Raw genomic sequence first — 13,345 nt, 5'->3', positions numbered from 1 at the left:
ACCACAAAATTAGTGAGACATAAAGCCATAATAACTTAAATTTATATTCCAATGAAGGATTCATATAAAGAACTCTTTGGAACCAATAAGAAAAGTATTAGACCAATAAAAAACATACAAATGACTTTTCATTGAAGATAAAATGTAAATGACTATAAAACAGGAAAACTAAATATTCAGCTACCACTGTAATCATGGAAATGCAAGTTAAAGCTTCAAAAAATTTTTTTCACAGGGGTTAGATTGGCAAAACATAAAAAAGTCTGATAATATCAAGTTTTGCTAAAGATGTGAACAAAATAATATCCACTACAGGTAGGAATGATTGGTAAATTATTTTGAAAAGTAATCTGTATTATTTCACAAGGTAAAACTGAATGTGCCCGATCTTATCCCTTGTAGTTATAGTATTTTCCCTACAGTAATTGTTTATAGTAATTTACAATGACAATTTTTCTTTTTTATTGTAAAATCACTGTAAGTCATGTCAGAACATAGTAGATTGATGGATTATGATATTTTAATATAATAATACACTTACCATTAATGGCTATAATTGAAGAATGACCACATGATTCAAAATTGATTAAATCTCATCACCCCACACCTGTAATGATGGCCATTATCCAAAAGAAAAGAAACAAGTATTAAAGAGAATATGGAGAGGAGGGAACCCTGTTTGCTCAGGGGAATGTAAATTGGCATAGCCCTTGTGAAAAGCAGTAGGTAGATTCCGCAAAAAATAAATAAATAAATAAATAAATAAAGATGAGTTCATACAATCCAGTTATTCAATTTCTGGTTATTTACCCCCACATACAAATACATTAATTTAAAGAAACATATACACCCCATTTTTATTAAAGCACTATTTACAATAGCCAAAAGCTTCATATTATTTAAGTACCCATCCACAGATGGCTGGATAAAGAAGATATATGATAGATAGATAGATAGATAGATAGATAGATAGATAGATAGATAGATAGATACATAGATAGATACATAGATAGATAGATAGAGAGATAGATAGATAAACAGAATGTTACTCACTATATAAAATGAGAAAAATCTTCCCATTTTCAACAACATGGCTGCACCTAGATGCTTTTATGTAAAGTGAAATAAACCAGATGGAGAAAGACAAACCACTTTAACTCATACATAGTGTATAAAGGAAACAAATCCATGCACTGAATAAAAGAAAATAAAAACCTTTAGATTATAAGACTAATGGTTACAAGAGGGAAGGGGGAAAAGAGGTGGATGAACCAGGGTATCCACCTAAATGGGTCAATTGTATGTTGTTGTTGTTGTTTTTTAATATTTATTTATTTATACAAGCACTGGGAACAGTCAGAAGTGCTGGAGGGTGAGAGAATTCACCAGAGCCAGAGCGGGAAGCAGAGCAGGCAGAAGGACCGAAGTACACTGAGGGGAGCAGCGGGCGGCAGGAGAGGTCTGCACGCCATGTGGGACCCTCCTCTGGTGGCCGGGGAGCAGCCGGGGATCAAACTGGTACTGCAGAGGCTGCGGGCAGCTTCGCAACCCAGCGCTCAACCGCTGCTTCGCCACCGGGGAGGCCCTGTATGTTGGTTTTTAATGATGCAGATATAAAACAATGTTTTAATGCAGCGTTTCTTCATGATAACAAAAAAAAATGATAATCCACTGACAAAGTTTAAAAAAAACAACAACCAAGGGCCTCCCGGTGGCGCAGCGGCTGAGCACTGGGCTGCGAGGCTGCCAGCAGCCTCTGCTGTGCTGGTTAGATCCCCTGTCACAGGCTAGTGTCCCACGTGGCGCAGACCCCTCCTGCCGGCCGCTGCTCCAATCAGCAGTGTACTTGGTCAGTCTGCCTGCTCTGCTCTCTGCTTTGTCTCTGGTGAATTCTCTCACCCTCCAGTGCTTCTGACTGTACCCAGCTTGTATAAACAAATCAATCAATCAATCAATCAATCTTTAAAAAAAAATCAAGAATTTCAATTAAAAAAAAACAAAAGAATATAATTGGAACATTTTATTGATAGAAATCTTGCTATGGGGACTCCTCTGGTGGCGCAGTGATTGGGCGCTGGGCTGTGAGGCTGCTCGCAGCCTCTGCTGCGCCAGTTCGATTCCCGGCCACTGGCAAGGGTCCCACATGGCGCCAGACCTCTCCTGCCATGCCCACTGCTTCCCTCAGCAGAGCATTTCATCAGTCTGCCTGATCTGCCCCCTGCTCTGGCTCTGGCGCTGGTGAATTCTCTCACCCTCCTGTGCTCCTGGCTGTACCCAGTGCTTATATAAATAGATATATTAATTAAAACAAAAAGAAATCTTGTTATGTTCTCCTTTCACTCTAATGTATTGTAAATACCTATATAGAGGTTTTAAAAAATTAAACTAATTTTTGCAGTTTATTTTATTCTTTTACCAAAATCATGTTGTCATTAACAATTATAAAATAACAATATAAGAAGAAATTTCATTGCAGATGTATTTCTTATTACTTTGATAAGGTTTATACACACTTAGTACTCATGGTGTTCCATTTCAAAATGAAAAAGAAAAATAAAAATGTCAGCATTTATATGATCTTAATTATCTAAGTAAAGTTTGGAATTTACATGCCAGTTTCTTTTCATGAATTTTTATGACTTTTGCATATTTTTTGGTCATAGTTTTTAGAAGATTGAATTAACCTTTATCATATTAATTGTACATAATGATTTTTGTTATGTATTATTATTAAAATAATTTAATATTTATTTATAATTTAATATTATATATATTACTCCAAGGTTGTTTTCCATCTAAACTAAAGAAATGAATAAATTGATGAAGAATGCACTAAATGAGATTACTTCAATACTTTCTTGTTTCCAAAGGTATTATTGCAAGCTTTGGAAATGTTTTTCTGAGTTTTCACAATGAGAGGAATGCTACAATTATTTTCTTCAAGTATGGCAGTTCACTTTACATGTGTACTGTATGTGCAGTTGTTTCTGCACACAATTCACCCATTAGTGCTTTCAATCACTCTCCAGGGCCATGTTGGTTACAGAAATTCTCAACCTGACCGCTGGAATATCTTCAGATGTGTGCATTACCTATGACAGATTCAGATCACCTAGAAGCTGCTTTAGGAAAAAAGAAATTGCAAGACAACACTGGAACTTGATAATTAGGTTCCTAAACGTGAATATGTTTTGGAAACCCATATAACTTTTGTGACTAGAATATGAGAAGACTTATTAAAAGCTTAAAACAAAGAATATCCTCCACCCCACCAATAAAATAATGAAAGCGAAGATAAACACTTTCTACTTAACTCCTCTAAATCAATTTATTTTAATGAAATCAATAAACAAATCTAGCTCTATAAATCCAGTAACATGTTATTGAGCACCTACTAGATAGTGACAGACAATGTTTGAGGGGCTGGAGATGCAGCAGAGAAGGAAACAGATATTACTATGTCACAATAACAAACCACTGCATACCATTTAATTGGAAAGTTTCCCTTGTAGTACTGCAAGTTTCTTGAGGGCAAGGGCCTTGCTTGTTCTGTGATCCAGTTTTCACTCAGCTTTTAATAATGCGTGGCACAGTAAACTGCCCTTAATTCTCATTGTTAATTAGTAATTGTTACTGTTTTATTTTATTTTATTTTATTTTTATTTATAATTTGTTTTAATAGAGGCATGCTTTATTTATTTGTTTGTTTGTTTATACATGCACTGGGTACAGTCAGAAGCTCGGGAGGGTGAGAGAATTCACCAGAGCCAGAGCGGGGAGCAGAGCAGGCAGAAGGACCGTAGTACACTGCTGAGGGGAGCAGCAGGCGGCAGGAGAGGTCTGCGCGCCATGTGGGACCCTACTCCAGTGGCCGGGGAGCAGCCGGGGATCGAACCGCTGCCGCAGTGGCTGCGGGCAGCTTTATAACCCACCGCTCAACCGCTGCGCCACCAGGAAGGCCCAGTAATTGTTACTGTTAATACATTTTATGTTGCATCAATGAATGTGTCTCAGGCCACATAGCTCACACTTGGTGAAACCGGAGTTTGAACCCAATCTTTCCATAATGGTGAAAACAGTTCCCATTTATTGTGAGTTACTCTGTTGGAGGCATTATACTAGTGTTAACACTGATCTCCCTTTATCCTTACAAATTCCTGAGAAAAAGATTATTATTAGCCGATGAGCACTCAGTTTCAAAGCATGTATATACCTTGCCCAAGGTCAGCTGCTGGATCAGTTCCCTTCGAAATCTGAGCTAAGAGAGCCAAAACACTTCTCTTTCTCAGCAGCTCTGTATCTGTGGTGGCCAGAATATCCCTGGCCAATGACGTGGGAGCAGTGCAGTTTATTAACTAATTGGGCCACATGGTGCTGAATGATCCAAGTAGTCTCTTTTACTCATTTTCTTCCCCAAAGAATTGACTAATTTGTTCTACAGAATTAACCACATCAACTAGTTACTTTAATGGTAAATCAAATTATGTTCATCTGTCTCCAAATGTCAGGAATCCGGCTAAGAATTTAGGATCAGGCACACCTAATTATAATCCAAAGTCAGACACTTACTGGGAAACTTTGGGCAAGTCCTTAACCCATTCTGGCCTCCACCACTTTATCAGTAGAAATACAGATGAGAGTAATTTCTACCTCGTGTATTTAATGAGAGGATTAAATGGAGACAAATCTTTAACTTTTAAAATATTGCCTGGCCCTTATGGAAATTTGTTGAGCAATAGCTAACATTATATTTATTATTGTAATTGTTAACCTTAATGTTTTATTTCAATATCACCATCTTCAGCTTCCTTTCAAGGCAAGCAGAGTTACTTTGTTTTTATTTGGATATACCTTCTTCCTTAGAGCTTAAACTGTGTTGTAGAAATTGACTCAGGTCTCTTATTCCTTATCATCTCTTCTAATTATAGGCACTGGTATGCACATTCATTCATCTTTTCACTGTCAGCCCCTTCTTATCATCTAATATTATAGTGTTCTATGATGTTTAACAAATTGAATGAAGAGGTCATGTCTCTCTTCATTCAGTGAATGAAGAGATCAATTCTTTTTTATGCAGCATTAATAGCCTTGATGCTTTTACATTGATCTTTGATATGGTCTTTACACAGACTATTTCTGTATGTCATTTAATGCTGATACTCTATCACTTTCTTTCATTTAGATATACCTTGCTACTTCTATTCTTGACCTACGTCTCTTGCTTTCATTGCCTATCTAGTGGGTTTCAATTTTTATTATTTTATATTTTTGTCTAACTAGTGCTATATACATATATATATATATATATATATATATATATTTATACAAACGCCAGGTACAGTCAGAAGCGCGGGAGGGTGAGAGAATTCACCAGAGCCAGAGTGGAGAGTAGAACAGGCAGAGTGACAAAGTACACTGCTGAGGGGAGCAACCGGCTGCAGGAGAGGTCTGCACGCCATGTGGGACCCTCACCAGTGGCCGGGGATTGAACTGGCGCTGCAGAGGCTGCACGAAGCTTTGCAACCCAGCGCTCAACCGCTGTGCCACCGGGGACGCCCTTACTAGTGCTATATTAAAGCTTTTTTCTTTCTGCCATTCCATGTGGCTTTATAAAAATATTAAAACCTTACTTCCACTTAAACTTTTATTACCCAAATCACACAGAGGTATACATCTTACTCTTTCCCTACGTCATTAATACATTACCATTTGACTCTGTCATTAGGCTGTCAATTTGTAAAGCTCTTGAAGAAGAAAGACCTTATTTTAAACAGGCCTGATACTTTACTAAAGAGGTTGGTACAGTGTCTACAATTCTGTTCTTGTCAAGAATAGGCTTTTTGAGATTTCAAGAAGAAATGAAATTTAGAATATCTACCAAACCCAAAGATTTAGGGAGGATAAAATAAGTAAATGATGAACAAAATCCATTACAAAGTTCTAGGGAAGATCCTTGCCATATTTTAAAATAACTAAATGTGTAACAAAGAATGCCATGACTGGGCAAACTAAGATTCTAGGGTGAATTCCCCCTTTAGGAGAAACGTTAGTTGAAGGACCCTAAAACTAAGTTTCTCATTTTATTGTAAGGGTCAGGAAATTAGACACTTTAAATTTGAATATCTGGGTTAAGGTCATGGAGATTCAGGTTTTGAGTCTGCATCACAAATGAAAAAAAGGAAATATATAGAAACCATTCCCAGAAAAATACAAATAGTGTACGCTGCAGCACCTCCATTTCCAGTGAAGTTAGAATGAGACAATATGCCTGAAAAGCAGTGAAGAGATTTATGCTAAAATTCAGACAGACTGCCTGGGTTCCGAGATCCTCAAATATGTTACTAAGCAGAGCAGGACTCGCCCCACAAACAAGGCTAGAGAGTTTTCCAAGATTCCGAGTCATTACGCAAGGTTTCCAGGGACAGCACTGCCACAGTCTTCATTGTCCTCTGAGATGATCTGACCTGATTCACACTGAAAGCCTATGGAATTGTATTGCCTTCAGACTTTGCATTAAAAAGTGGTTGGCAAACAATCATGAATAAGTCAGTTTTTTTCTGAATATGAGGGCTCAGACTAGCCCTTTTGCCTTGCAATTATACAAATGCTACAGCAAATGAGACTGCAGTCAACTTCCTTTGCCAAACAGAAGAAGAATTTATGTTTCAGTTGAAATCTATATTCACAATGTTTAATGCGAAGGAATTGATAGGGTTAGATAAGTTTCATATTGGGAATCACAGACAGATAGCAATGGGGGTAGGGCTGAAGGAAGTTCACCCCTTAAATTGTTTCCATTAAAATCTTCAATCAACTGCAAGCTTTTGCTTCACAAAACTTTGACATAGGTCCCTTGACCTTTACCAACTACCCTTTCACGTTTGACACTTAACGTTTGCTACATGATTAAAATTCAGTGTTAATTAATTTCAACACTATCAGTTAAGTTATATTTAGCTAAGAACACTCACTTTTGTCTTTTGTGAGTAGCACTGCAGTGTTATTACAAAGAGGTAGTCAGGAGGGCAACAGAGATACGAGAAGAATGATTCAGTGTGCAGATAATTGTTTCGAGTGAAATTTAGCTCGGTATTTTTGTTCCTGTCCTTAGTAGAACTGAGATTTAGCACCTCCCGTTGGCATTTAGCCCCCACCCCCACAAAGGAGGAGGCTGTGCTGGGCGAGTGCTGAGAACGAGCCACACAAGAATGAAATTATAGCACAGTTTTAACACTGGTAAGAATTTTCTCTGGCCAGCTCTTGGGTGCAAAGCTGGTGATTCCCAAAGAGAAGCAAGGCTCCCTAGAAAGGATCTCCATATGGTGTGGCATCACCCTCAATGAGGGGGTTTGATGTGACTGTTTAAAGCGCAAAACCCCAAAATGGTGAGCATTCCCAAAGAAAACACTAGAAGCCAGAATATGTAGCCATAGCAGAGTTATAATTCTAACCTTAAAATGTCACCCACAAAGTTGTCTTATTAGTGGTTTAGTCAATAATTTAACAAAAAGCTCAAAGGAAATGGATAAAATACAAGAGATTTGAGCACTTTTCCAAGTGAAGAAAGAATTTTATTAATTATTGCATACTTTTTTTGCTCTATAAAAAGAGTAGAATATAGATATGCAAATCTTACTTTTACCTGAAGCTCAAAATGTTGTAGAACCATCACAACTACCAGGCTTTGAGATATTGGCATGAAACTGTAGTCCACAAGTTTCCTATGCCACAGACATGCTTCTGCCACTAGATCCATGTAAAGAACTGGAGGAGAGAAGCTCTCCATTTGATAGATGGTATAGGTGAGGTACAAATCATATGTAAGTTGTCCATTTATATTTCACTGAATATCCAGTAATAGAAATAGTAAATTGAACTTTGGGGTTCTTTGAGACAGTATACCCAGAGAGCCTCCAGTGATTTAAAAACAAAGATCCCCAACTGTGTAACATTTTCTTCTGTGGAATTGTAGAACATTTTGCCTCTAGTATTTAAACCTTTATGTTCTAGAATCTGGTTCCATGCCTCCATTTTATTCTCAGCTTACAGCTGGGGGAGCACCGATTCCTGGCAGATGTTATTTCCCTGCTCACCCTATAAGAGAAACTATAGATTTTATATGCCAAGGATATAAGTAACTCTATTTCAGCGGCTAATAATTAAACATTCACATTTCTGCCTCTTGGGCACTGATAGAGTGTCCCTATCCTAATAATTGGTCTTGAGTCTTAATACTGAGACCAAGTATAACGTGAACTTGATGGGACACCAAATACCTGTCTTGGGCCTGGCATATGGGAACATAATGAGCCCTCTAGGATGAAGTCTTAGGTTTTTATTTTCAGTTGTTCCCTTCCTTTCCCTCTCATAACCCACAGACTCCAGGATAATGGAGTCCTAGATCTGAAATCAAACCTAGTTTTAAGATTAACATTGTATCATCACTGAAAACATCTCTGATTTTAATCTTCTCAGGGCTGTGACCTGGATGTTTTCTCTGCTTTCTGTCAGCTGGTTCCCTGACAGCTGCTCATTACTTGTCACAGCAACTGTGCATCTGTCCTCTTCCCTTGGTCATTGGATCTTCAGGGACTCTGACACCGTCCAAACTGGACTGACTTCCCATATATTTCACTGAATCAATTGCCAGGAGTACATGTGCCACCCTTGTGGGCCCACTTGTTCCAGATTCTGGTTCCTTCTATCCTACATTCTGCAATTGACCTTGTCTACATCCTGGGATGTGGTAATCTAGGAAGAGGCTGGGTTTTAATATTTAGAGATTCATAACTAAGAAAGAGGGTATATTTAGAGCAGAAAACATTTTTAAGAGTGGGAAGACTTTATAAAAATATATTCTGAGGGCCTCCCAGGTGGCGCAGCGGTTGAGCGCTGGGTTGCGAAGCTGCCCGCGGTCTCTGCGGCGCCGGTTCGATCCCCAGCTGCTCCCCGGCCACCGGAGGAGGGTCCCACATGGCGCGCAGACCTCTCCTGCCGCCCACTGCTCCCCTCAGCAGTGTACTTCGGTCCTTCTGCCTGCTCTGTTCCCAGCTCTGGCTCTGGTGAATTCTCTCACCCTCCCGCGCTTCTGACTGTACCCAGTGCATGTATAAACAAAACAAACAAACAAATAAAATAAATAAATAAAACATGCCTCTATAAAAAAAAAAAGAAAAAAAATATATTCTGCTAGTCTTTCAGTGTTCTAATTCCTTTTTTTTTGTCTTTAGTTGGTGTAATATAAGATGAAAACACTGTTTTTATCTCAAATATTTACTTTCAAATGAAAATTTAAAGCATCTCTGTGTTTTGCAATATCTTTCTTTAGAAAACTGAATAGGTGACTTTCCATTTACCTTGAAATTATAGTTTTACTTTGTAAGTTATTTTTCTCTCTATTTTTACATTTTAAGGTGTTACACAATGGCCTCATTATGGAGATGAAACATCCGACAGTGGGGAAGATATCAGTCCCAGGTTTGAAAATTTTTGTTATTTTCCTTAACACCTTCCTTCATTAATTGTTCCCTATGGTGATCGCTGCAAGTAGCTAATGATTCCTCAAACAACTTGTCAAGATATTATCCAATTTTTCATTTTGACTAAAATTTAGGATCACACCTACAAAAATCTATGCTGAAGGTAAAAAAATTTTGTCTTTTCTCTAATGAAAATCTGAATGATTTAGTGACAAAAATTGCATATTCTCTAAGTTCATTTTGTTTAATCATATAGTCACATAAGTACATTGTGTAATTGCCAAAAGGTAGGTGATGATAGACATGGCAAATATTGTGAAATTATGAGTGGCTCATATGAGAATGAGAAGGAAAGTCGGGTACAATACAGGTGGTGCCCAGGGAAGGAGACTGATTGCTAAGGCCAAGGAATTTCCTCTCTGAACTACAGTTCAGGGTATGTATTTTAGCTTTATGAGAACTGAACATGATCCATGGCATTTGTAGATCAAGAAATTAAATGTTTTTAGCAAAGCCAGATTAAATTAGACTTTTTGTTAGTTGACTCATACCAAACTCACCATTTTTTTTCCCTAAGCCACAGTGTTTCTTTTTCATTTCCAGAGAAAGTTATCTTTGCAGTAGTCATACATCTATCCCTATGATCAGAACATCCAGACTGTAGTGAGAGCTCTTGACCCACCTACTACCCACTACAAACTCTTTTTCTCTGATCATATTATTAACATTCCTCAGAACAGCACAGCACATTCTCTCATTATGTCCTTATTTTCTCTATTATATATAAACCACAGTTATTTTTTCTCCTTTCTTTGGACAGAGGTTAATGCAATTAGCTAGAATATAACTTTGGTCTTTTTTGTGTGTGTGTGTCCCCTGAAAATATAGCCTGATAGTTTTGCTTGAAATTTGGTTCAGTCACTTCAGTCCAATGACATAGAACATTTACTTCTACAGGTTTTGAGAAGCACACTTATTGAATAACTGCTATTGCTAATTTCATTCTAGGATTTGGGGTCAGCTTGATAGTATTATCTGAGAACAGATCAGATCTTGAGGGTTGGCATGTGTAAAGAATATGAAGTATGTATGATAACTAAAGCAAGTTGAAAGATACATTTCTGATATGCAGGAGTATAAGGAACATTATGCATGAATTAAAGAAGGTAATTAGGAGAGGAAGCAGGTGTAAACATATTAGAGACTGGGGTCACATCCCAATGGGGAAATGCTATGTGATACAGAATGGTAGTGGAAAACAAGTGTGGTGATAGAAGTCAAAAAAGTAATTTATTCATTTACATTATTGAGCATATACTATGTGCCAAGCAATGCTTTGGGACCTAGGAATGCAAAAATAATCCAGACAACTCTGCTACATGGATCTCATACTCTATAGAAAGTCAGAGAATAAAAGCAACAAGTAAATGTGTCTATAAGTGCAAGTCATGATAAGTGCAAAGGGGGAATAGCAGTGTGCTGTCACAGAGAATAACGAGGAGACCTATGTTTGTTTGGGTGATCAGGAAGCCCTTCAGAGAGGATGGCTGAGAACTGAAGGATAAAGGAAGTTGACATTTGGAGAGTAGGGGAAGAACATTCAAGCAGACAGGCCCTGAGGTAGGAGTGAGCTGGGTGTGTGTTAAGCCAGCATGAAAAGGGAAGAAAAATAGGTTGAAAATAAGATCACAGAGAGAGAGACAGAGCATGAGCTCCCCATTAAATTTGGTTTAACTTTACTTTTAAGTAGGAGGATGAAATAACACGATTGGTAATTTATAACAGGGATTAAGGTTTTAGAGTTCAGGTGATGTTGCCTTAAGTTAGAATCACTGTAATAAACATAGAGAAAAGGTGGCAGCCACAACAAAGAAAATTTCATATATACCTTTAGTATGTGAAAACTTTAAACAGAATTTTGTTTAGTAGTTTTTAATTTTAATGTTTAAACAGTGAAACATATTCTCCAAATGAAGTGTCAGTATCTAAGACAGATCAAAGCTGAGTTTTGTGGACTGGCCGGTGAACACTCCAGCTGGTTAGCAATCCTGTCCTCTTCCCATCATGCTACAGCAATCCAAATATTTCTTCGGAAGCATGAGCTTAAAGAACAATTCAATAAACTGTAATTTAACTCCACAGGTTTACAAATGAGGTTGGACAGTTATTGATATGTGTTGATGAGGTTGGACAGTTATTGATATGAGGTTGGACAGTTATTGATATGTGTTGGGGAACACATGAAAGCAAAGAGTAAATATTAAAAGTTAATCTTGAGCCTCCCTGGTGGCGCAGGCAGTTGAGTGCCACACTGTGAAGCTGTCCACAGCCTCTGCAGTGCGGGTTGGATCCAGGCTGGCCGCTGAGAATCCCACATGGCGCGGCAGACCTCTCCTGTCCTGCCTGCTGCTCCCCTCAGCAGTGTATTTCGTCAGTCTGCCTGTTCTGTTCCCCGCTCTGTCTCTTGTGAGTCCTCTCACCCTCCTGTGCATCTGGCCTGTACCCCGGTTCTTGTATAAATAAATAAATCTTAAAAAAATTTAATCTAATCATTATTATAGTAAAGAAAAGAGTAAGTCAATTACCAAACTAGAAGGTACTCATTGCATTTAACACTCTCAGTCAATCAGAAGTGAATTTGATCAGTTTTCTTAATAATTAAATTAAGCAATCTCAGGAAGAAGGAAGTGTATTTTTTGATAATTTTAGAGTTATGTACCCTTTTGCTTTAATTCATAAGTATATCAGATAATTATTGTCACAATGCCATTGTGTAACAGATAACCATAGAACTCAGTGGCATTCAAACAAAAGTGGAAGGGAACAGGCTAAAAGTTACCTTGGAGATTTAGCTGGAGAGAACAAGAGAGGAGAAAGGAGAAGGAGGAAAAGGAGTAGAAAAAGAAGGGAGGGAGGGAGGAAGGAAAAGAATGAAGGGCTATTTACCAAATTCAACACAAATCAAAATATACAGGAGGTCTTTGATACCCCTACTATCTGGAGATGCAGGTGGGGTTTTCAAGAGGAGCTTGGGTGGCTGCTCAAATATGATTTGGCAGATGTTCACACTGGTTGATTTTAAGGATAATTTGTAACATAAAAAACTTTCAATTCAGTTGAAGACTTCTCCAAAATTCAGTAAGCTGAATTTTGAACTGTGAAATTGATAAAAGGTTATGTTTATTAGTTACTGAAATAAAAGACACTTTAAAGTTCATTGCACCATCTTTCTTCAACACATGATTAGCCATCATATAAAATCACCTGATTTGTAACTTCAGTTATCACATTCCAAATCACTGCCAGTTTCCACCGAGCCAGTCACCGTTTGCATCTTGGGCAATGCTACTGGCCATTGGCCTTTTAGCCAGAGTGGAACATGCTGTCCTTCCCTGTATGTAACTTCCCTAATATGTAACTCTAAAGTTTCTTGCCGTAACCTTTTTCAGATACTTCCCAGTGAATGTGGGTTGCAGTTATCTGATTCCAGCAGCACTTCCCCAGCTGCTCCCTGGCCACCAGAGGAGGGTCCCACATGGCACGCAGACCTCTCCTGCCGCCCGCTGCTCCCCTCAGCAGTGTACTTCGTTCCTTCTGCCTGCTCTGCTCCCCGCTCTGGCTCTGGTGAATTCTCTCACCCTCCCGCGCTTCTGACTGTACCCAGTGCTTGTATAAATAAATAAATAAATAAATCTTTAAAAAAAAAAACTTTGAAAAAAAAAAGTCTGCTAGTGATGTGTGTGGCAGCACAATGAAAGGGAGGCAGTCTTCTATGCATGCACCATAATTTTAAATTGAATTACCCTTCCCTGCTGGCCGCCGATCTATGTTTTTTTAGAATACAGCTCCAAGTTCTTTTAAATAAA

General features: G+C 38.2%; 1 protein-coding gene across 1 annotated transcript in view; it reads left to right on the top strand.

Annotated features, from left to right (window-relative positions):
- The window catches only part of SUGCT (succinyl-CoA:glutarate-CoA transferase), a gene marked incomplete at both ends in the record, with an annotated part of 823,481 nt that overhangs the window by 700,040 nt on the left and 110,096 nt on the right, over nucleotides 1–13,345 (top strand). Inside the window, one exon of the mRNA XM_084229769.1 lies at nucleotides 9,414–9,477. Coding sequence (XP_084085895.1) covers nucleotides 9,414–9,477 — 64 coding nt within the window. The remainder of the gene's footprint in view (nucleotides 1–9,413; nucleotides 9,478–13,345) is intronic.

The sequence above is a fragment of the Talpa europaea genome (assembly GCF_964194135.1).
Source record: "Talpa europaea genome assembly, chromosome: 3".
Taxonomy (NCBI): Eukaryota; Metazoa; Chordata; class Mammalia; order Eulipotyphla; family Talpidae; genus Talpa; species Talpa europaea.
This window is presented reverse-complemented; position numbering and strand designations above follow the sequence as displayed.